Raw genomic sequence first — 26,420 nt, 5'->3', positions numbered from 1 at the left:
TCGAGAAAATAAAAACTCTCGGTTATGTTTTGGTCACATGACTGGAAAGGAGAGAAAACTAAACATGCTAAAGAAGTTACGTTTTCAATTTCACTTTCCCACGAAAGTTTGTTCCCATCTTCACTACTGTTACTTACAATCCCTTTTCACAACATTAATACACTGAGACTCCCTTTTTAGGTATTAAATGAAGAAAAAAAATCAATCCCCCAATTAATTTCAATAAATAGATGGAAATAAAACAAGCACAACTCGACCCCGTTCTTTTCTCCCTTCCTCTCAAGCTCGTATACTCTAAAGGGATCTTATAACAATACGAAAATGCACGATATCAGAGCCACCCTCTCAAAATACAAAATAAGAGGGTACTCAAACTTGTTGCTGACGGTTGCAATAATGGTGATTTCTCGCAGTTTTTGCGTAATAATTGTGAAATATTTGAATTCCGGAAATAGGGTAAAATAGGTTTTCCATCGTACCACAGTACAATTTGGTCATTCAGCGCGGAGGGAAGCATTTGCCTTCAAAATCACGACACCCCCCCCCCCTCTCAAAAAAGGAGAAAAGGAAAGGGGTGAAATATGATTTTATTTGTTGAATATTATGTCATAATCACAAAATCAGAAGTAACATTTCAAAAGGATAAAATTTTCCCACATACATCATACTGTGCCCTCTTCAATTTATTTGACTCATTGCGTAACGAAACGTAACTAAAATGCCTTTACTTTGCTATTCTATATCCGACATTGATGGAATTTTCGGTGTCGGGCTTCCTTTATTTGTCTCCATCTGTCAAATCAGTCTTAGTATGAACTTGGACTTTAATTCCTCTGTTAACCTTTCAATACAAAATGCAACCGGCCGCTTTATAGGTGGTAAACACTAACTTCACGTTTTGCCTCTCAAAAGTTTGTAGTGAAACTGTTAAGAGCCTCACCCTCCTCTCTCTGCCTCTCTGCCCCTTCCTGTACCCCCTCCTACTGGCTCCTATGCCCTCGCTCCGCATCCTGCTTTCTTCTCTCATCCTCTTACATCTCCTCCTCTTATATCGCCTTCTCTCTCTCTTGTTTTTTCTGACCTTGTTTTTGTGATAGATCTAGATCTTATGATGATGATTTCTCAAGGAACACGACAAGAACTATATATTGCCGCTCTTCACACAGGTGAAGATGGTGATTTGTATAGAAATCATCCCTGCTAGAAAGAACGTATGCTCAAAGTGTGTTGGACTATATGTGAAGAGGTGATTCATACTGTTAAAAATGCTCAAAGTTAACAATGTGGACGCCTCTTCAGTATACTCTTAAAAAGTTTGGGCAAAAAAGGGCTCAATTTTTAAGCATCACTGGGCAACATACTGTCCACACAACTATTGGTAAAAATCTGTCCAAATTGGGTTATAAAAACTAATAATTGGGTAATAAATTTGCTAAAAATGATTGCCCAGAATATATATATTTTTTTACCAACATACATTACCCAACACAGTGGAGAGTATATTGCCCAACATTTTAAGTGTGTATGAATGTTCACAAACCCTATGCGCAGATATTATTCCACACTGTGAATACACTGTGGGACATTGTGTTATTTGCAGCATGCTATTTCGCTTACCACAGCTATTCAGAGAGTCCACAGAATAACCAAACAGTGTGGTAGGTGACGTAGATCCCTAATTTCCCAATCATATTGACTACTATTGCTATAATTTTTCACAACTTCACCATCTGGTAATGGTTGTAAATGCTTTGTTCAACGAGGGAAATTGTTCTGCTTTCCTCAGAGGAAACGTCTATGTTTATAAAATGTTTGTTGTCTGTCCCAATCTTTTCGCAAGGAAGTTTTGAATGAAACAGCACTAAAAAAACATGTAAACGAGGGAGAGAGAGAGAGGGGGGGGGTGGGTGGCTGCTGAATGATATGTGAGGGTGAGAGGGGTGTGAGATTGTTCCGTCAGGTTTGTGAACCGGGTATCTGCGTCGGTCTATATCCTTTATGACCGGTTGCGCTCCTGTGAGACGGACGCCCTTTTCCTTGCTCCAATAAAAAGGGGGTCTTTCTCGCGTCATACTTTAAAACGTCTCTCCAACTTTCAATCCAGACTTAGTCACAACATCCAACCAGGGAGTTGATCCAACCCTCTCTTGACGGAGCTCCATTGTCAATGTTCCTTATATTCGCAGCTTTCATTCATCGTCAATTCTCTTCGTTGGAATAATTGTGAAGTTTGTCAGGATTGTAGTAGTTGAGAGCGAACAGGAACGACCGGTAGCGCAGGAGTCTTGAATACTTCAAATCAGTAGCAGTTCGAAGACGTATCACACTTGATATAGATCCATCGAAGGAACACATTCACTCAATTCTTCAGGACAATTCTTTGACGATGGGTATTTTTAATTCTTTTGCGGGAATCGCTTCAATTCTTGCAGCTTTCATTGTACCAACACGTAAGTAAATCATAACCTATAGTTAAAGTTAGATGAATATATATATTTTGAAATTGAACTTGTTAAATTGAGGTTCACTTTCTTTGAAATTTGTTGGGAAAATTGCAATCCAAGCAAAATAAACCAATGATTTCTGTATTATTTTCTACAGATTTGCGGTTTCCGTACGTTGATTAGATATTCCAGATTACATATTTTCTATATTCAGAATGTTCAGTGTGCTCTTTCTTCATATATAAATATTTTCAAAGAAAAATATTACTCCTTGTATCTAACTGCCTATAAAATTAATATCATAATTTTGAAAATATAAGACATAGATTATGTTTATCAAAGTATTATTTTCATTTCTAAATGCTATTCTGTTAATCAATCATCACATTTATCTATAATAATGAATGCAACAATGTCGGGTATACAACAAGAATTCCTTCTCATCTTACTTCGCATTAGGCTATTTTGAGAGATTCGAATGATTTTCGTGTTTATTGTTCCCCAATTGTGTCAATGGGGATTTGGACTTTATCCAAGTCTTTTATGTATTTATTAGATTTCGTTATCACATTTCGATTGTAACAAAAAATAAACAAGCATTCATTATGCAACTGGGGAACAATCCTTACCGATTAGCGGTTTTTTTTTCATTCGCATACAATAACTTACATGTTCAAACTATTACATAAAGATACTTTAAAGGAGAATGAAACCCTTGAAACCAGCTGAATCCATATCAAAGAGAAAAATCAAAGAAACATATTGTTGAAAGTCTGAGGAAGATTGAATGAATAATAAGAAAGTTATGAGCATTTGAATATTGAGATCACTAATGCCATGTAGATCCTCCAGTTGGCAATGCGACCAAGATCTGTGATGTCACACACGTACAACTCCCTCATTACTTTAGTACTTATTTCACTTATATTCTAACTTTTATAGATTCTATCACAAGGTGAGGTGTTCTCTTTATGATAGGACAAGTACAGATGTTTCACAACATTATATCATTAATGAATCGTTTGTCATATGATTACAATGAGCAAAAAGAGATGTTTTGGGGTATATTTTCAGTGTCCAAAAGGGGAGAGTTGTTCATCTGTGACATCATAGATCTTGGTCGCATTGCCAATGGGAGGATCTCCATAGCATTAGTGATCTCGACATTCAAATGCTCATAACTCTTCTATTGCTAGTCCTATTTTACTCAAACTTTTGTTGATCTTATTCTTTGATTTTTCTGCTTTCACAAAAGCTAACTTGCTCCAAGAGTTTCATTCTCCTTTAATACTTGTTTGAAATAACCACATTAAGTGTGTGAATCTTGATAATTATGAAGTAATAATTGCACAGTAAATAAGAAAAACAAATATAAGCGTACCCCGAAACATTACAAGCGTATCCCGAAACATTACTCTTTGTCATATATATTATATTTCGCATTACGCTGCAAAGTAGTGCAATAAAAATGTAATGAGCCTATAGTGCATTCCTTTCTAGTTTTATTTATTTCATTCACGAACCCGTCTCTATTCATTGAACATTTATTATTTATATCATATGATTCGACCAGCTGATGGTTTATTTGTTGTTGACTTGTTATCTTTGCACACATGAGATAAAGTGTTTAAAAAGTAGCTATTGTATTGAAATAATGGGATTATGTTGACCAATCACAAATCGATTGTCTTCTTTCTATCCTGATCTGTATCATGAATATAAAGATTAAACTTATCATTCCACCTGTTCCAGAGAGGCATTTGTGTAATGATCCCTTAAAAATAATCAAAGGGCACAATGTGGCATGTCGGGTAAAATTTCTGAAAAGTTGAGAGAGATTGAAAATTTTGAATTTTTGAAATGAAAATATAATTATGTGACATGATATTCAAAATGTATTGTTTCACACTTATCTCTTCCAATTTTTTTCTCATTTTTTTTTTTTGGGGGGGGAGCAGTGCCCTCAATACCCCCCCCCCCACGCACACATCTATATGTGTATATAATGTAGAGAGGCACGTGTGTGCATCGTGGGATGGTACGATACTGCATCAGGATATAAAATTTACCGACACTCTATCAAATGACAAAATTGTTGATGGTGAAGATTTTACGATCTACTAGTACCTCAGCGCAAAAATACGGGGCTTACACAGAAAAAGGGGTTCGAAATATGAAGGATCTCAAAATCAATATCCATTAAGTCACGATTAAAGTCACGCCGATGATTATTTGGCTTTCACCAAGATAGAAATAAAGAGATAATGGAATAAGAATAATGTTAGCTGTTGGTGCATAAAAATCTTCCTGAGCTCAAATAAGGTATATAGTTAGGAATTGTAATTCCTATCATTATCATGATTATCGTTATCACTGGGATTATCATGACTGTTCCTATCAGCATTACATTAATATTGTTAATATGATTTTCATCTTATACCACTCTCATAATTTCAATATCATTACAACCATTACCATTATCACTGTTATCAGCATCATCGTCATCATCATCATCATCACCATCGTCTATTATAACCGTCAGCAACATTTTAAGTACCCTCTTATTTTGAGAGGGTGGCTCTGATATCGTGCATTTTGTGCCTTTTCGTATTGTTATAAAGATCCCTTAAGAGTATACGAATATACATCGCTGCTATTACGGAGCTTGAGAGGAAGAGAGAAAAGAACGGGGTCGATGGTGGTGGTGGGCGGGGGGGGGGGGGTGTTGCACCCACAAATGTAATAACGCCCACAAATGTAATAACGCCCACAAATGTAATAACACTTTACCCACAAATGTAATAACGCCCACAAATGTAATAACACTTTACCCACAAATGTAATAATTTTTGATCGCCCACAAATGTAATAATGACTTTACCCACAAATGTAATAAATTTGAAGGGATTTTTGGCGAATCCGTTCTAAACTAAAATCCTATAGTAATGCGTTCATATAGCACAAAAGTGCAAAGTCTTTTTTCCAGACCCGATTAATTCAAAAAATTTTATATAATTTAAAGTCTTTTTTCCAGACCCGGTTATTTCAAAAATTATAATATAAGTCCGAAGTCTTTTTTTTTTCCAGACACGGTTATTGAAAAAAATATAAAATAAATCCAAACTAGGATACGATAATGATATTCCAGTGGAATGAAAATGAGAATCGAGCTTAGTCTTTTCTCCAGACCCAGTTAATTAAAACTGATGGAATTAATGTCTTTGTTGTTGTTTGAACTTACACGGTGTGTATTATGAATATATGCGCTAAGAGGAAATTGAGAATCAAGTGTAGTCTTTCTTCACACCCGGTTACTAAAAACGAAATCCTCATAGTGATGCGTTCATATAGCACAAAATTGCAAAGTCTTTTTTCCAGACCTGGTTAATTAAATATTTATGACATAAGTCTAAATTAAGTCTTTTTTCAAGACCCGGTTGTTTCAAAAATTATAATATAAGTCCAAAGTCTTTTTCCAGACCGGTTGTTTCAAACATTACAACATAAGTCCAAATTCTTTTTTCCAGACCCAGTTATTTCAAAAATTATAATATAAGTCCAAATTAAGATACCATAATGATATTCCAGTGGAATAAAAATAAAAATCGAGCTTAGTCTTTTCTCCAAACCCTGTTATTCGAAAATTATAAATAACAATACAACAACAACAAAAACAGTATAAAGACCCCATAATCTTATTAATGCTGGATAACATGGACATATAGCATAGTCTTTCAGCCAGACCCAGTTATTTTTTTTCAAAATAACGCTAACAGTAATAATAAGAAAATTCCAAATCTAAGACCAAACAATCCTTCAACCTAAGAACCTGTTTTAAAAAGAGGTTTAGAGCATTGTCTTTATACCAGACCTGATCATTAAAAAAAATTACAAAAAAAAAATATTCTAACGTAAGACTATATCATATTCTAATTTTTCTGGAATAACACGAGTTTTAAAACGTACTCTTTTCTCCAGACCCGGTTATTTAAAAAAATGAATTAAAAAAACTTCAACAGTTCAAGTCTAAGACCAATCTTCAAAAGTTACACCCTTACTGGGTGTAAAAATATGTATTTACTCCGCACCCAGGCCAGTTTTTTTTTATAAATAATACTAAGACCCCTACAAAACATTGTAATAATGCATGGGTAAAGCAAACATCCTTTCTCCAGACTTGGTTATTATTCGAAAAAAAAGATAGTTTTTACAAATATTCTAAAACGAATACCCAATAATCTAATTACTGTGGAATAACATGAAGTTCGATTGTAGACTTTCCTCCAGACACAGTTATTTCAAGAATAAAAAAGCAATAAAACCCAACCCCAACAACGAATCTAAGAACCAACAATCCTCCAAATTAAAACCATGTAGAAAAGCACATGTTTAGAGCGTTGTCTTTATTCCAGACCCAGTCATTTAAAAATTAATTCAAACAGTCTTAAAAACACAAGACTTTGTCATATTCTTATTCCTGTGGAATAACACGAGTATTATGCTTAGTCTTTCGTCTAGACCCGGTTATTTAAAAAATAAAGAAATATTGAAAAAAAAAAACTAAGACCAAATTTCAAATTAAGCCCAGTTAAAATGCTTGGGTTTAGCGTGTTGTCTGTACCCCACACCCAGTTCTCTGAAAAATACAAATTAAGCGAAACTTTAAACTTTGAACTTACAGTATAATTTTTCAAACAACCGGGTATGGAAAAAAGACATTGGACTTATAATAATTTTTTTTTAATTAACTGGGTCTGGAAAAAAGACTTTGCACATTTGTGCTATACAAACACATTACTATAGGGTTTTAGTTTTTAGTTACTGGGTCTGGAGAAAAGACTATGCTTGATTCTCAATTTACTCTTAGCGCATATATTCACAATATGCGCCGTATAAGTGAAAACAACAACAAAGACACAAATTCCACCAGTTTTAATTAACTGGGTCTGGAAAAAGACTAAGCTTGATTCTCATTATTATTCCACTGGAATATCATTATCATATCTTAGTTTGGATTTATATTATAATTTTTAAAACAACCGGGTCTGGAAAAAGACTTTGGACTTATATTATAATTTTTGAAACAACCGGGTCTGGAAAAAAAGACTTTGAACTTATATTATAATTTTTTAAACAACCAGGTCTGGAAAAAAGACTTTGAACTTATATTATAATTATTGAAACAACCGGGTCTGGAAGAAAAGACTTTGGATCATATTAGACTTTCTTTATTAACCGGGTCTGGAAAAAAAGACTTTGCACTTTTGTGCTATATGAACGAATTACTATAGGATTTCAGTTTAGAACGGATTCGCCAAAAATCCCTTCAAATTTATTACATTTGTGGGTAAAGTCATTATTACATTTGTGGGCGATCAAAATTATTACATTTGTGGGTAAAGTGTTATTACATTTGTGGGCGTTATTACATTTGTGGGTAAAGTGTTATTACATTTGTGGTCGTTATTACATTTGTGGGCGATTATTACATTTGTGGGTGTAACAGGGGGCACAGAACACAATCCTCTGTCTGACTAGGAGATCTGACTTTTATCCACAAAATGCTTTCTTGAAAATCCCAATCGTGGAAAGTGAACAAATGTGATCCAAAAATAGAGACCGTGCTGTGCGAAAATTAAATCCTCCAAATCCAAGTTCAGATTTACCATGTTTATAGTCGTGAGTGACTATGCCCGAATACACGAGAAAAAAGAGAGAGGGGCAGTACAAGAAGACTGTAAATTCGTTCGAGATTGAAAGTCAGTCATAATATTTGAATATCAAATATTTATAATTGAATGTGTTTGTTTCATTCGTTTCATACTTTATTAAGCGATTACAGAAATATGAGATACACAAAATGGGATAGACTTGTATTCAATAGCAATGTGATGGCGTTAGTATATATGGTTTCTGTTCCATACTAGCCTTGCAGGTCGATATGTAATATGGCACAGAGTTGATATGATTCAATAGAATAGTATGTTAAATAAGTAAAATGTTGTAGAATCAACGCTTTGTCATTAATGATTAGACAATTACGGAGCTTCTCCATGTTTCAATATAATTATTACTTTTTATTAGCTTCTATTAATTTTCATTCAAAAGAGGTGTTTAACAACTTCCAGCGAAAAGTATAAATTAAGACGTCAAGAATTTGAAGTTATACTCCCTTCATGAGAGATATCCGTACATATGGAGTCTATAGAGTCAGTCAAAAATTATTAGTAAAATAAGACAAAGATTGCACGTTCCTCACAGTATGTAGGGACCGTAGCATGCTGAGGGGTTGTAATAATATTATTTTGTTCATACTATGTTAATAATCAAATAAAACATGACCGCTGTTCACCGACTACTCGGATCGACCTTTACCCTGCTGTGTAGTATATACAAACCAGTGATCAAACCATTGTTTTACTCGTCTATTGTGATTATATTCAAACCAACTTTCAGTATTGTTTTATGTCTGTCTTTCCAATCGGATATAACACAAACTGGATCATTCTGATCTACTGGTCCTGGTACATAACTCGAAGAGATTCAATTCAATTATTCATTAATCATTTTCCTTGAAAACATTTCAATATAATATATTTACCATATTAAATAAAAACAGTTCAAGTAAAGGAAAAATATTAAATACACAGGTATAACAACATGAAATACAATAAGAGAGTCAGTATAGATTCAAATCGTTTTAAAAAAAGGCGGTCCGTTATTTTATATTTCGTGATTTGAATGTCTTTATCGTCATTGGACTTATTTTTATACTATCGCTGAAAACGGATGCTGATTAAAACATGCACATTATTCTTTAATATTTTGATTCGGTTTGAGTTGATTTTTATTAACTTTTTCATCGTTTCAATTAGTTACTCTTTCGGAATGAATAGAAAGCATTATATTTAGATAGATTTTTACTTGCATACTCTGTATGCTTCCAGTCTTGGAAGAAACATGTCTTTTGGAATATCAGAAAACTAAAATACGAAAGCAAGAATGTCTGAAAATATATATTTTGGTATCAACTTTAATCTTATTCGAACGGGATTGGTTCCTGTATACTACATTGCTATTTATTGCACGCCCCTCCGCCTTTTTAAAAATCTATTTCTCTCTTTCTTTATTTCTTTCTTTTTCTTTATATTCAATATTCTTGTCCTCTCATCCCCCTCTCTCTTTCTCTGTTCCTCTTTCCCTCCCCTTGTAGTTTCTGTCATGGGAAACTCTCAGATCTGTAAGTTTAATGTACTTCTTTTATCAACTATTCTTGGAACGATACCAGGTTTCGAGGGCGTCTACTATCACTCCATCTCATGTTTGGTCATTGAATGGTTAACTTGGGTTAACTAGACACTGAAGGATAAACCATTATTCGTGTTGACAAAATAAGCTTTGATTCTGTTAGAACTTTCAATCGAAAAAACAAATTAACTCTAAGGGGAGAAATAGAGGCAATTATTCTTTCTAGATTCATTTTAAACTCCTTATGTTAAGTTTCTAAATTACAAAGACTATAAAGAAAATGTATTTATCAAGATTTCAAGTTAATTTCTACGAATGAGCATTTGTATACATGATAATCACAGAGTTTGGTGCCTGGAAAACCATCGTGTATAATGAATCTGGTAATCTAAATGAAACAAGACTCATATTAACCCCCCAAAAAATACATTTAGGGGCATATATATATATATATATATATAGGAAGTTACATGACAAATAAATCACTATCTTTTTAGTATTTTCATTGTTTTGTAGGTCTTTATATTGACTTGATAGTTATCTCCAATATACAGGCATAATTCGGCGATAAACGGTGTAATAATAATAATCTCAATTAATAAAGAGGAAGTTGAGAAGGGTAGAGTGATGAGCGATGACATTTCATTTTTGAAGGAAAGAAAAGAAAAAAAGAGGGAAAACTTGAAAAAAAGGGATATAGGGAAAGACAACTTAACCATAATTGGCGATGACAATATAAAGTATCCACTGGGACATGAGAGATGGCCTTGCCACTGGACCTACATCATACTGAGGCATTTTGTCTGGGGATAACGTGACAGTATTGGCGATGATCCAGGGGATGAGGGTCGGAGGTGCTCCCTCATACTAGCAGCAACCTAAAAGAGGGTTTTTTTAATCGCCCCTCTCCATTCCTGTCACATAAAAAAAATATGTGACTACAATATCAGATTTTGAATGATGCCTCAATAACATGATTAACGCATCAGGGGCCCGTAACACAAAGATTAGCAACCATCGCAGAACAATGTCTTTATACGATTGATTGCATTGACTGCAATGTACAATTAATCGTGAAAATCAATTGTATAACCGATCGCTAACCATCTAGTATAGGAACTAGGGTCCAATGCAGAAAAAATTGCAATCAAACGCTATTTGATTTTCAACCAATCCGGCGCACGCATTTGGAACTTGCGTTTGATTTTGTGTTTCGTGTCTTTTATGCAGCAGGGTAAACAAAGTAACGAAGCGAATAAACATGTCCGATGTTATTTTGATAACGGATTCAATTCAATTTAAGAATATGAGGAACAATGTCTGCGCTCAATAAGATATGAGCCAAAATTGGGATCTCAACAGGCAGACGAAAATTGCTTCAACGGGACAACTAATTTTGGCAATCTTCATGATAATGACCTTGATCGTAGATTACTACGATCGCGTTTTCTTTTTATTTTATTCAATTTTCAAAATCTGAATTACTGGGCTGCTCTTAATAAGAATCGACAGAGCTGTATCAGATAATCCGAATTAAAATAATACATCAAGGTCTATCTCCTTATTTATCTGTAAAATGCTGTAATTATTTAGAAAGTGACACAGGCATTCCATTTTCTGTTATATTTTCTTTTCTGACACGGACAAAATCTTTTAATGAAGTAAATACTTCGAACAATATCTGAAAAGAGGATAATATATAATAGTTTCTGGTTACCCCCGCCTAAATTTTCCCCGTCACTATCCCTATTGTGTCTATTTCTTAAAGTAGCGTCCGTTGCTCGTTCCCCTTGCAAGTCCTCCAAGATTTGCCAGGGGGGGGGGGGTGCTGCATGTGTTATTCACCCGTAGGCAGCATCCCTTGGAAGTCAGGAAGGTATGCTAAAAACTAGAAATCGAACCAAGATCACCTTCATTTTGTAGTGAAAACTTTCTTTTGCTTGTCAAACCTTCTTCCAAGCCAGCACCCACTATTAAAAATCATTCCCAGGGTTCCCGGTGGCGCCACTGGATGAGAGGTAAAATATCCATGATCAAAGATCGAAAGCTATCGCATAAGTTAGTCACCCTTCAAGAATATAGCGATTGTCATGTTGCTTACAAATGATAAGTATGTTGTTCATTACGTAATTCAGTTTTGTTTGATTTTGTTTTATTGAGCTCGGTATCATCGGCAAATACCATGAATACGGGGCCATTGAACTATTTGATAGATGTTTAAACAATGTACATCAAACTGTGTTGATCCAAATCTGTTGTTTGTAAATATTTGATCCAATGGAAAACAAATTTCTGCATAAAGAAAATCAATTCAATTCATATCTCTTTGCTCATGTGTATCACAATAAATTGAATTTAAGTTCATTTGTGACGTTTATTACTCTCTACTAAAGTTTAAATAATACCTTATCAGGGGGTCATTTAAACTAAAATTCAAATTAAGAAATGACGAGCTTTCTGGTCACAAAGACGGCAACTATTTCAATGTCTTGTCATGTTAATTTTGACAAGAATCTTCTGATTTTTAAACTGATTTCATTAATGCCCATCTGATACGAATGGTAGTATACTATCCAAATGTGAATGGATTTTTAAAGGACAAGTCCACTCCAACAAAAAGTTGATTTGAATAAAAAGAGAAAAATCCAACAAGTATAACACTGAAAATTTCATCAAAATCCGATGTAAAATAAGAAAGTTATGACATTTTCAAGTTTCACTAAATTTCACAAAACAGTTATATGCACATCCTGGTCAGTATGCAAATGAGGGGACTGATTACATCACTCACTCACTATTTCTTTTGTATTTTCTTACATGAAATATTCTAATTTTCTCCTCGTTGTCGTGTGAAACAAAGTTTTATTCCTCCCTGAACATGTGGCATTACCATTGTTATAACATTTTATGGTTCAGATAAGTTGGTCCTTAATGTCAAATTGGTAAAAATTGAAATATTGTATAATTCAAACAATAAAAAACAAAAGAAATAGTGAGTGATGGACATCATAAACTCTCTCATAATATCACAGAGTTGTGCATATAACTGTTTTGTGAAAGATAAGCGAAACTATAATATGTCATGACTTACTTATTTTAAATCAAATTTTGATCAAATTTTCAGCATTATGCTCGTTTGATTTTTCTCTATTTATTCAAATCATTATTTTTCTGGGGTGGACTTGACCTTTAACTGTATAGATCCAATGCACTATCGTAACCTCATTCAAGATTTGATAGTTCATAATGCATTATGCGGAATGTGCGGTTAACTGAGCAAAAAAAAAAAAAACAAGTGATAGTCTCCATTGTCGATCAATCCATGTAATGTCAAATAATTTCCATGACCACATATCATATCTTAGAAGTGCTATGACCTAATAATTATCGAGCAATTTATTGACACGATTGTATTATTCTCTCAGGGTTTTAACTATGGATAGCCAATCGCGATATAAAATCATCTCTAACGGAACAAGTTCGATTTATCAGCTCACATATCCCTAAAATCATCCATAAAATCATCCATCCGCGCATATACTTTTATAGGTTTTTCTCAGATATTTGTGAGTCACACCTCATCTGGTACGATACAATGTCTTTGTGAACTGTATTGTATGAATTTAATTTGAGAGAAAAACAAAAAAACATCTAAAAAATTGTCTGGGATCTGAAATTATTTTCCTCACCATTAAAGTATAATTAAAGAGCATAATGAACATACAGTAATGAGCATATGTAGATTGTAAACAAAATGTTGACATCGTCGGCTTCCTATAATTTAAGCGCAGAGTTAGATCATGGACAAAATTAGCTTGATTTTAGTTTAATAGTTTGGTTAAACATTTTTTAAGCTGATAATGTACAGCAGACTGGACATGTCTGTTACGGATATCGAATTGTGATCTAATTGTGTTACTCATCTAACGGTTAACAGTTAATATATCACCTCCTGTTACTAATGTCCTATTGTTTTGTCGCAGCTGATTGCTAAAGGGGGATGGGGCGGGCGGGGGGATGTTATTATTGGAGGTACATAGGGGTACGAATTGGGGAGATGCACCTGTTGTTTAATCTTTATTAAGGTCCTGTTCTCTTATTCACTCACTAACCAGGTTGCGTCCGTCATCAAAGAGATACACGAGTGTCGACAGACAATCACTAGGAATGGGAGGGAGAGGGGGGGGGGGGGGGGGACTTGATGAAAGTTCCCCATTAAAAGCGCCCATTCAGCTATAGGCATTACAGATCAATGTATTCTATCATTTTTGTCAAATGTGTATCGAATTATTTTTAGACAGTGCAACCCTCATAAGGTTTTGCATATTGTGCCAAAGTAATATGGGATTCGATTTTGAAAAAAAAAACATACCGGCTGGAGTAGGTAGAGTGAAACATAATTCATTGTAATATCATTATATTATTATTGAAATTTGCTATAAACATTTGAAAAATATACCCGTTTATTCAATGAAGCTATAAGCTACATCAATTATTTAACCAGTTTTATTGCAATAATGAATTCATGACAGCGATTTAATAGGCCTAAATAGAGTTTGCTTTGTAAAAAAAAAACAAAAAAAAAAAAAAAACATTGTCAAGATCTCCGATAAACATACAATTAAATTGTAGATGAAAATCTGTGATAAGATCGATTGGAATAATCATAACGAAAACAGAGACGGGCTGATTTTACCGACATGGTTGAACGACATGTTAGATGTAAATCTGAAAACAGTTCGAGTTCTTTTTATAGATTATTGCTCTATAAAACACTGCCAGCACCGATAAAATCCCGTTGGAGTTTATTTTCAGGCAGGTTTGGGGAAGTCAAGGTGAAGGCGGTCATGAATCATCAATGGTGTACAAGAAAGAATTCCCCCACAGGTGTTGAAATTGATCATGACTGAGAACAATCTAACTGATTATAGCTTCCTTTCAGCCCTTAACTAATCATCGTATATTCCAAGTCAGGACAGTCAATGTTTAGAAGAACAGGATATTCGCGAAGGTCGTTGCATTCATCGAACTTTTAGTCAACTCTAATTTCTACAAGTTCACTATAAGTAAAATGAATGACTATCCCACGACACTTATTACAAACGGTAAAATAACACAAGAGCTATAAATATAAACATTCACTGCTTTTTTATGAGTTTCATGTGTTTGTTTATATCTTTCGTAACCAAAAAAAAAAGTCACAAATATCGGGCTCTTACGAAAACCGATTTTGATATCAATGCATAGTAATTTATAAGACAAGAAGAGATAATTTCTAAGAAGTTCTCACGTGTACAGTATTTTATAATTTCCTTTATTTCTTGTTTGTAATGCTTTTTAAACAAAGTTACGCACGAGCTACGTATTACTGGTCATGTCTTCATACTATATAACTGTCCAGGATAACTATATATTCCTATTTACGGTTACATTGGGAGATCTGATTTGAATTAATGTATGGTTGAATTTAATTGAATTATACAAAAAAAATAGGCCAACTAGTGGATTTTAACCGAATGCATTAAAAACATTTTCTTTATCAAGATTTGTTTTACCTCTCTTCCGTGTTCTCGACATTCGACAAGTAAGATTACACTCCAATATATCACTCCCTTAAGTGATGTGTGTGATCCAAAGTTTTGGAGGAAATTCGTTATTTTCCTTAAAGTTTGACTCTTATACTACAATGAACAATTATCTTGTTGAGGGTGCGTCCCTATCTAAGGTGTAGATAGGCTTGTGTGATCATTTCTTTCTACATAATAATTTTTGACGAACAGATGATTTAATTATTTGGATGTTACATGTTTTCTTCCTTAATCAGCACCTCCAAGCAATGAAATCTGTTTCGGTGATGTCGGCTGCTTCTCCAATGACTTACCCTGCCACAACTTAGACATGTCAACACCAGAGGAGATCAATACCCGGTTCTTTCTCTTCACCCGTCTTAACCGCCATAAGGCCCAGGAGATTACATGGAAAGATTTAAGGACGATAGAGGATTCAAATTTCAACAGAACGATGCCCATCAAGTTTGTCATCCACGGGTGGATAGAGAATACACGCAAATCATCGTTCATCAAGATGAAAAATACGCTTCTTGATCAAGTGAGTATGTCTGTTAGTTTGGAGGTAGGACAACCAGAAATTTGCAGATCTGATGAAGCGTTTAAACGATACTTTAAAATGCAAAATTAAAAATACGATTCTAGATAACCATAATGACGATACCAGTTCACCGACATCACCATAACTACAAGCATAAGTCCAATCATGAAGCTATAGCTTCATGGTCCAATCATAAAAAGTTACCTTTACCACCACCACCACCACAAACAATCATCTCCATCTTGATCAGTGGACCGTAACACAAAGCTTAGCAATGACCGTATAACATTTTTCTACGATTGATTCCATTGGCTGCAATGTACAATCAGTCGTAGAAATCAAGCGTATGATTAATCGCTAAAGCTGTGGTCACATCCCGTCGTACTTGCACGTGCGCGCAGTCTACGTGCGAAAACGTGGGCAAAAATCGGGAAATTCGTACGTCACGCACGTGGTGAGTACCGACTCGGTACGGATTTGGCAGTGCGCAGACACGACGCAGAACTTTTAGTGCAGGAGGAACTTTCGCTGCGTGCAGGCTACGTTCGAGCTACGGATTTGCCCCACGTGCGCGCACGCACGCCCTCGGTACTGCCAAAGTACGCACAACGCACCGACTCCGTGAGACTTTTTAGATATTCGCCGCGGCCACTTCCTGTACCGAAGGTGCACTTAGCAAGTGCGCGTTGCCGCACGGATAATTGCGTGGCCCGTGCTTACTCGGCACTTTCCCAATCTAATTATTCAAATGAACGTGAAGAACTCACGTGCACGTGCGGAGTAAGCATGTGATCAGCACTTACAACGCACGTTGTGCTCAAATATAAACAAGAAAACACAAAGTCATATTCTATTACCATGTTCCACATAATGACCTTATTCTTATTTATTCACACACTATATAATACATGAATTTCATGAACTATGTCAAAAAATGTATTATCATGAGTGCTTGAAGAGGTTGTAGAATGTAAAAAAATGAAATCGAATCGTGTATCATGAGTTCAAACAAAGACAGTGGGAAACTGTATTAGTCCGCCAAATAAAATAAAAACAAGAAAAAAAAAAAAGATTTTTCATAGATTTCTATGAAATGAAATAATGCTTATTACGAGTTCTTGTGTTCACACAACGAGATCCTGCCATGGTATTCGTCCGAGCGGGGAACTGTAATAGTTCGCGAAGTAGTTCCTTAGTGGTTTTCCTTCCCTCGCGGCCCGTTGGCCGACCATCTGGTCGGGTTCGGTCATCTGTACATCATTCCTCCAGGCCCCGGGGATTACCTTGCCATCCGCATCCTCACGGTCCACATTCACGTCAGTTTGTCCGGGCCGGTGCTTTCTAGGCAAATTGTGAAGGATGATACAACCCAACAGGACGCAAATTCCGTTGTTAGGCTCCATCTGCAAGGTAGTCAAGAGACATCGCCATCGATGAGCCAATATCCCGAAACCGTTCTCTACGACACGACGAGCCCGAGAGGTCTGATGGTTCATTACCCTCAGGGCATGGCGACAATATGGCTTCATCAGCCACTTTCGAAGGTGAAACGCGTCGTCGCCCACTAGGAAATTAGGAAAATTCTGGTCGTCACCTGGCAGTGGATCCGGTGGTGGAAATCCAATGGTGGTTCCCTCAAGTGCTCCCGGAATGATCCCCAAAACGTGGACTTGTTGAACACGCCTGCATCTGAAGAGGAGCGGTTGGCCCCAATATTGCACCACAAGCATGACAAGAAGGAATAGTTAGAATCCACGATTGCCATGAGCACCACAGAGCAGAACCACTTATAAGAGCGATCCACTCGTCCTGGGTAGAGGGCATGGTGCGCATCTATCTCCTTATATTCCTCGTATAGGGCGGTGCAAACTTCCGGTACGAACATGGATATACTATTGTGTGCCACCCGGAAGTCATATGCAAGGGACCTGCTTCCCGTTGCCAAAAAAGCGAAGAGTGATGGCGAGTTTCAGGCCAGGTTCCAAGGCGCGGCGACTCCTGAAACATTGAAAGTATCTACACCATTGATATATAGTCAATATGTGTAATCACACGTAAAGACAATTCCTTCTTTTTTCTAAAAGGAAAGGCAATCCCCCTCCCCATAATGGAGAATATAAGTTTTAATTGGCATTATAATTGCAGTTAGTTTTTCCCAAACCTTTCTAATAGTACATGGACCTTTTCTATTCAAGAAGGATTGCTTCAAAACTGTCAATATTCTTTATTACAAAATTATGGAGTTAGAAGTAGCGGATGAAATAATTGTTTATAACACGTCAAGTAATATTTGCCGTCCAAGTTATCGATGTTTATAAAGGTGCCACGTCTTGCTCATGCCCTGCCACTTGAAGCTGCTCTTGCAGTATCAGAAGTATTTGGAGTCTCTGTGGTAGAAGAGGCGGCATTTTGAAGGACGTCAGAAGATCAATCTCTATAAATATACCCCACCACATAGGGGGGGGGGCTTACGTTCATCGCAAGTGCATGCAATTGCAACCTGCGCGTAAGTAAGGACGGCGTACGTGAGCAGCACGTGTAAGTACGGCCTCCATTCCAAAATATGTCGAACGCACGGAGATCGTACGTTGTAAGCAGGTACAACTCACTCCACACGTGCGCGACGTACATTGCACGCAATCGCTCACTGCAAGGCGTGACACGCGGGCAGCGCACGCACTACGTACTTACACCTTGCGTAGTCGTACGAGTGACGTGCGTCGATGCACTTGCTCCCTGCGTTCGCCACTTTTCCCTACGTTTTCAGAAAAACGCAGCGACCGTAGCCTCCCCCAAAAAACGTACGGCCAAAAAAACCGTACGGCGGCTTGTGACCAGGGCTTAAAGCTGTGGTCACATCCCGTCGTACTTGCACGTGCGCGCAGTCTACGTGCGAAAACGTGGGCAAAAATGGGGAAATTCGTACGTCACGCACGTGGTGAGTACCGACTCGGTACGGATTTGGCAGTGCGCAGACACGACGCAGAACTTTTAGTGCAGGAGAAACTTTCGCTGCGTGCAGGCTACGTTCGAGCTACGGATTTGCCCCACGTGCGCGCACGCACACCCTCGGTACTGCCAAAGTACGCACAACGCACCGACTCCGTGAGACTTTTTAGATATTCGCCGCGGCCACTTCCTGTACCGAAGGTGCACTTAGCAAGTGCGCGTTGCCGCACGGATAATTGCGTGGCCCGTGCTTACTCGGCACTTTCCCAATCTAATTATTCAAATGAACGTGAAGAACTCACGTGCACGTGCGGAGTAAGCATGTGATCAGCACTTACAACGCACGTTGTGCTAAAATATAAACAAGAAAACACAAAGTCATATTCTATTATCATGTTCCACATAATGACCTTATTCTTATTTATTCACACACTATATAATACATGAATTTCATGAACTATGTCCAAAATTTATTATCATGAGTGCTTGAAGAGGTTGTAGAATGTAAAAAATGAAATCGAATCGTGTATCATGAGTTCAAACAAAGACAGTGGGAAACTGTATTAGTCCGCCAAATAAAATAAAAACAAGAATGAAAAAAAAAAGATTTTTCATAGATTTCTATGAAATGAAATAATGCTTATTACGAGTTCCTGCGTTCACACAACGAGATCCTGCCATGGTATTCGTCCGCACGGGGAACTGTAATAGTTCGCGAAGTAGTTCCTTAGGTGTTTTCCTTCCCTCGCGGCCCGTTGGCCGACCATCTGGTCGGGTTCGGTCATCTGTACATCATTCCTCCAGGCCCCGGGGATTACCTTGCCATCCGCATCCTCACGGTCCACATTCACGTCAGTTTGTCCGGGCCGGTGCTTTCGAAGCAAATTGTGAAGGATGATACAACCCAACAGGACGCAAATTCCGTTGTTAGGCTCCATCTGCAAGGTAGTCAAGAGACATCGCCATCGATGAGCCAATATCCCGAAACCGTTCTCTACGACACGACGAGCCCGAGAGGTCCGATAGTTCATTACCCTCTCTTTGTGTATCAGGGCATGGCGACAATATGGCTTCATCAGCCACTTTCGAAGGGGAAACGCGTCGTCACCCGCTAGGAAATTAGGAAAATTCTGGTCGTCACCTGGCAGTGGATCCGGTGGTGGAAATCCAATGGTGGTTCCCTCAAGTGCTCCCGGAATGATCCCCAAAACGTGGACTGGTTGAACACGCCTGCATCTGAAGAGGAGCCGTTGGCCCCAATATTGCACCACAAGCATGACAAGAAGGAATAGTTAGAATCCACGATTGCCATGAGCACCACAGAGCAGAACCACTTATAAGAGCGATCCACTCGTCCTGGGTAGAGGGCATGGTGCGCATCTATCTCCTTATATTCCTCGTATAGGGCGGTGCAAACTTCTGGTACGAACATGGATATACTATTGTGTGCCACCCGGAAGTCATATGCAAGGGACCTGCTTCCCGTTGCCAAAAAAGCGAAGAGTGATGGCGAGTTTCAGGCCAGGTTCCAAGGCGCGGCGACTCCTGAAACATTGAAAGTATCTACACCATTGATATATAGTCAATATGTGTAATCACACGTAAAGACAATTCCTTCTTTTTTCTAAAAGGAAAGGCAATCCCCCTCCCCATAATGGAGAATATAAGTTTTAATTGGCATTATAATTGCAGTTAGTTTTTCCCAAACCTTTCTAATAGTACATGGACCTTTTCTATTCAAGAAGGATTGCTTCAAAACTGTCAATATTCTTTATTACAAAATTAAGGAGTTAGAAGTAGCGAATGAAATAATTGTTTATAACACGTCAAGTAATATTTGCCGTCCAAGTTATCGATTTTTATAAAGGTGCCACGTCTTGCTCATGCCCTGCCACTTGAAGCTGCTCTTGCAGTATCAGAAGTATTTGGAGTCTCTGTGGTAGAAGAGGCGGCATTTTAAAGGACGTCAGAAGATCAATCTCTATAAATATACCCCACCACATAGGGGGGGGGGCTTACGTTCAGCGCAAGTGCATGCAGTTGCAACCTGCGCGTAAGTAAGGACGGCGTACGTGAGCAGCACGTGTAAGTACGGCCTCCGTTCCAAAATGTGTCGAACGCACGGAGATCGTACGTTGTAAGCAGGTACAACTCACTCCACACGTGCGCGACGTACATTGCACGCAATCGCTCACTGCAAGGCGTGGCACGCGGGCAGCGCACGCACTACGTACTTACACCTTGCGTAGTCGTACGAGTGACGTGCGTCGATGCACTTGCTCCCTGCGTTCGCCACTTTTCCCTACGTTTTCAGAAAAACGCAGCGACCGTAGCCTCCCCAAAAAAACGTACGGCCAAAGAAACCGTACGGCGGCTTGTGACCAGGGCTTAACCTTTGTGTTACGGGACTCGGATCATCAAAACCATCCTCAAAGCCAACACCACACATCATTGGTTAGTAATCGACGACTCCACCACAGGCAAACGTTTCATCAAATAAAATATTACCACTACCACCAACATGACATCCCCTATCACGACCAAATAGTGAACTCTACCACCATCATCAGTTTCATTAATCACCTTCCACACCACCATCAGTGACATCGCCACCATCACCATGAGTCTGTCATCAACATATCCTCACAAGCATTGGCCATCAACAACCAAATCAGTTCGATCTTTTCTACTATTGCATTTAACCTACTACGTGCCAGTATACTCTCTATGAAATAATCCTTCTCCCTGAAAGTAAAGTTTTAGCGACCACCATTAACTTATTGCAGTTTTATTTTGCACCCAACTGGAACTGGCAAAAAAATTAGAAATACAATAAACATTAAATTGGTTTAAATCAAATATCATTTCTCTATGACATTTAAAAATGAAATCTTCCTCTGTCTTAGACATGTTCGCCCTGCATCCAGACGAATAGGAGAGGGAAGGGAAAGTAAAGTAAAGTAAAATAAAATAAAGTAAAGAAGAAAAGTGAAGTAAGTATTGCAGTGTAAAGTAACATTTCTAAAGATTTCTTTCACTTGAAACTCAAACTTGAAATTTCTCCTTGTCATCTCTCTTTAGGCTGATATGAATGTGATTCTGGTTGACTGGCGTGGAGGGTCTTTGGATATCTACGAGACAAGTGTACAGAACACACGTGTTGTTGGCAGGGAAATCTCAATCTTGGCTCGCAAGCTGAACAGAGTGTTCGCAGCTCCTTACTCCAACATGCATGCCATCGGCCATAGCCTTGGAGCCCACACGGCTGGATATGCTGGGTCGGACTTGATGCGGTTCGGTCGTAAAACGGATCGTTTGGGTCGTATAACAGGTAAGTTCCAAATGCGTTTTTTAAACAGAATCACATACAGGTTCATTACCATTTGCTGCACAGCAGACTTTACTATTATGAATATCTTTGGGCAGCTATTAATAAGAATAAATGAAGGAAGAAAATGAGGGACCTTGTGTTTCTGAAGCCATGTCATGTCACTCAAATGGCTTGAAAACTTGATCCATTTTAATAAAGAAGGAATATCTCATAAGATCACTTTGAAAATCCTTGCCGAAATTCATGTCTTTTCTAGGATATTATCCCAACAATTTGAACATGCCGCATGCTTTGATGCCATGCAAGTTGGATATTAAAGACATTCGAAGACACTCTACAATCTAGACAAAATAATTGGAACTTTGAAGCAAAAGGCATTATAGCTAATTTGTAGCTTTGCTTGTACATGTAAATGTACAAAATAATGAACCCATTCTCAAGAACAAACAGTTCCAATGACATTGACTGACTGATATAAACTTAGATCAGCCTTTAGTTTTTGAAGTAACGATCTTGGCTTCTCTGCTGAACGGTCTCTTCTAATATGATTTCTGACACTCTCGACTAGGTATGGACCCAGCAGGTCCTTATTTCCGTGGGCCACATCTTAATCAAGACTGCAGACTGGACAAAACAGATGCCCTCTTTGTTGATGTCATCCACACGGACGGCACAAACTCTTCATCCTTTATCATGGGAATGAACGGAGCAGGATTACAAGAACAGGTATGAAGTTGGTTGCTCCTATTTCCCGACATTTAGGAACCATAATGCCCTTTAAAATAGTTTACCTTTATCATGGAAATGAACTGTGCAGGATTACAAGACTAGGCACATGAAGTTGGTCGCTCTTATTCCCAAAATTGAGAAACCTAATGTATTTTAATATAGTTCAATATCCATTTCAACATGTTCACCCATTCATGGAAGCCAGACAAAGGGGAATGACGCAATTGATGTCCAAAATGAGCAGATTAGAAGAATGATTGATTAGAGAAAGTTAACAATACTTTACATATGTTACGAGATATGAAATGTCCTGAGCTGGTATTTGTGATATCTCAAGAACTGTAAAAAAATCAAAGATAAAGATCGAAGATGGATGTAGAATAAAGATCCTGAATATGAGCTATACAACAAAAACTTGGTAATGGAATACTCATCATTCAATCACAAAAGTTTATCAATTGTATTAAGGCTCTTTTATTCTAATATTTTATTCTAATCAACACTTCTTAATAATCTTCACAGCAATATCCTTTTCTTAATTTTCTTAATGATGCTCTCACTTTTGTTGCATAGATTGGGCACCAGGACTTCTACCCCAACGGAGGCAAACACATGCCAGGCTGTCTTCCTCTAACTCACTGCTCCCACTACCGTGCCGTCTACTACTTCACCCAGAGCATATCAACCTGTGCCTACCAGGCCACCCATCGATGCGATTCTTGGGACCTCATCGAGAACGTCAAACAATGCCCAGCTTTTCCTCCGAGAAAGAAGGACAAGAATGGCAGACCTCGCATGGGATATCATGCTGATCCTGCCCATGCCGAAGGTGCATACTACCTCAGGACTGGAGGGTCATTCCCATACTGCTAGTTCCTCAGCAGATATCAATGGACTGCCTGTATGGACTCTGAGGTTATATTGTCTGGAACACGGAACATCTCCAAACTGCAAACTGCTGCAAACTGTTGCCATTAAAACCATTCATCACCTGCTACAAGATTTTGAGATATTTCAAAATTTCATTCCAAGTTGTTTTAGTTGGTGATCAGGTCACGGTAGTATCTTGGCTCTCCAGAAGCAGGGACCATTTTCACGAAAATGGGCAATGCAAGGACTGTTATTTGTAACGCAGATTAACGAGGAAACTATTCACATATAATTCTCTGCTCTGATTGCCTCTGAAAATATTACTAGGTGTACATCATGATATAAAATATCTAATTATTCATTGATTACTATTTTCATGAATGTTTGAAACATTTCATTTCATAATTAACCAACAAAAAGCTTCCTTTAGCGACATAAAATAATAAATCAGCAATATGAATGTCTCTCCTTGCAAAGTCTTTTCAAGATCTTACCCTGGCGATTATTGGTGATTCACAATCTAAAACACAAAAATAGGAACCGATCAGCACATAAGAAGTCTCGTAGTAAGCTACTAAAAAAAAAAGCTTTTCATTGGTAGGAATGTTCATACAATTGTAATTTGAATATAGATTTACCAAGGGAAATTCAAAACACATTTTCCTGATCTACCTTCCTTAAAATCAATTGCACTTTGCAAGCCAGTTGAACTTTATCAAGGTCTTAAAGGCTGTTGCTTCAAGATCAACATGGTGGATAACAAGTGATGAATATTAAGTCCCATTAATATGGCCAGAAGACACCAATATACAGGAAAATCATTGGATTGTAATTGAAATACAACAAAATATGCACCTTTCAATTTCATTGTCAAGGTCACTAACAATGGATAATATATGTAAAAAACTTGAGCAGGTGATTTAACATTGGTTGATAAAGTTTCTGATCTTTACGAACAAGAGGTTTGCAAGCTTCATCTCCAGGCTTCATCTACTCCCATTTCAACATCGCACCATCAATTCTTTTCACAACATACTGTACATTGCCCTCTCCAATTTTTATATCTTACATCATATGCTTTTTTTAAAATATAATAATCATCTATTGATAATTTTAATTGTAAATTATATACATATATATATTTCATCTCTGTTGACAGCACTATTATTCACAGCCTTGTACTTCAAAACATGTGAAGAATGATATAATGCAATTGGGTGTCATGTCTATGCAAGTATTACATCAAATATGGTACAAAACTTGGTAAAGTCTATTTTCTACAAAGGCATTACAAAAGGAATGTACTAATATTTTTAAGAAAAAGTGACTTGATTTCATTCAAGTTATGACACTTTGGTGTCATACATTCGACCCAAAAATCAACAATGAACTGATGATAGTTAAGCACTATTGGTTTAAAGAATACAGATCACTGTAAGGAAAGTGTGCATGATAAATTTGGAGTTGAAATACAATTCAAGATTATTTTTGTAGAGTATATTCTACCTCAAGTTGGTACAATTTTTTTATTTACATGTATCTTGCTGCATCGCACAACCGAGGTTGACACAAAAGTTTGGTGTTGAGAGCTGTATCTGGTTGTCTACCCTAGCTCCAAGAAATGTGAGCATACAAAATTAAAAGCTTAACACCAAATCAGTCCCAGCACCAGCCTCATTTCATGTTCAGTGGTAATGACTGGTTAAAAAATTGGCCAAACACCCAATGCCAGCTCTCAACACCAAACTTGACATCGATCAGTGTCATCCTATAGTAACTTAATATAAGCATTACATACCCAAAAATGCGACATAACTAAAAATTTAGAGCACTTAACGGTATTTTCCTATGCTGCATATGTTTGGGTCTTGTTATCCAACTATGTACATTGTGTATGCTGTACAGTATATGAAAAAGCAGTAATATCTGGTATATAATCATTGCCTAAGTGCAGTATATATTCAAACTCTATGCATAATAAACTATCATAACAAAGCACAAGAAATAAACTATTGATTGTCTTATTTGTTCAAGGGGGTGGGAACTGGAGAGTGGTCTCTGATCGCATCTCTGTATTTAATTTAGGTTTTTTTTTTTTGGGGGGGGGGCACTATTCCTGAGGGTTTATACTCCCTGGGTTACCGCATAATTTGTCTAATTCTCAGATAGTCTTATAATAATACATATGATTTATAAAGCGTCTTTTCCATTTTGATTAAATGCTCATGGCGTTTCGAAGAGAGCAAAACATGAAAGTAAAGAGAAGTACAAAAAAGGGTGAATTACAAATGAGGAAAGAGGTCTGTCTTCAAACCTAGTACCTGCTAATGAACAAATGCAATTTTAGGTTGCCCTTAAAGGATGTTGCAGAGTTTGAGTTCTTCAGCTCCTGTGGTAGTGAATTCTACAGGGCTGGTCCGGCATGAGCAAAGGCTCAATTGCCCCAGGATTTTTTAGATAGTGGAATATTTAAGAGACCAAATTGGGATGATCGCAGTGTGCATACAGGTTGATAGTGGTGTATAAGAGACTTGTAATCTGGTGCGGATCCAATATAAAAAACCAAAAGTAGAATTTTGAAAACTATGTGATCCTTTATGGGCAACCAATGGAGGTCTTTAAGATTAGGAGTGATGTGATCGTGTTTATTTGACAGAGAAATAATGCGAGCTGCTGAATTCTGAAGTTGGGTAATTTTAGAGTTATATCACATGGGCTAAACCCATTTGGTCTACTATCAA

The 26,420-nt window shown here is 37.3% G+C and overlaps 1 protein-coding gene across 3 annotated transcripts; it reads left to right on the top strand.

Annotated features, from left to right (window-relative positions):
• The first annotated feature begins 1,860 nt into the window (after positions 1 to 1,860).
• On the top strand, positions 1,861 to 25,688 carry LOC129272854 (pancreatic lipase-related protein 2-like). Of its 3 annotated transcripts, none has more exons than XR_010295250.1 (6): positions 1,931 to 2,450; positions 15,517 to 15,800; positions 21,831 to 22,080; positions 22,649 to 22,806; positions 23,383 to 25,241; positions 25,412 to 25,688. XR_010295250.1 is itself a non-coding variant. In XM_054909946.2 (5 exons), exons 1-5 carry the CDS (start codon positions 2,387 to 2,389, stop codon positions 23,680 to 23,682), a joined length of 1,056 nt encoding a protein of 351 aa, XP_054765921.2. In that variant the 5' UTR covers positions 1,861 to 2,386; the 3' UTR covers positions 23,683 to 25,688. The 3 variants fall into 3 exon arrangements, 1 of the variants encoding a protein (XP_054765921.2); XR_010295249.1 differs by having other exon boundaries at positions 1,995 to 2,450; positions 23,383 to 25,338; XM_054909946.2 differs by having other exon boundaries at positions 1,861 to 2,450; positions 23,383 to 25,688.
• Positions 25,689 to 26,420: the final 732 nt, after the last annotated feature.

The sequence above is a fragment of the Lytechinus pictus genome, chromosome 12 (genome assembly GCF_037042905.1).
Source record: "Lytechinus pictus isolate F3 Inbred chromosome 12, Lp3.0, whole genome shotgun sequence".
Taxonomy (NCBI): domain Eukaryota; kingdom Metazoa; phylum Echinodermata; class Echinoidea; order Temnopleuroida; family Toxopneustidae; genus Lytechinus; species Lytechinus pictus.
Note: the sequence above shows the minus strand (reverse complement) of the source record. Positions and strands in the feature narration are given on the sequence as shown.

Excerpts from the sequence above, each read along its gene's own strand:
- LOC129272854 (XM_054909946.2), top strand. The coding sequence starts at position 2,387 with ATGGGTATTTTTAATTCTTTTGCGGGAATCGCTTCAATTCTTGCAGCT. Across the intron at positions 2,451-15,516 it reads AGCTTTCATTGTACCAACAC|CACCTCCAAGCAATGAAATC; the intron begins GTAAGTAAATCA and ends TTCCTTAATCAG. Across the intron at positions 15,801-21,830 it reads AAAATACGCTTCTTGATCAA|GCTGATATGAATGTGATTCT; the intron begins GTGAGTATGTCT and ends ATCTCTCTTTAG.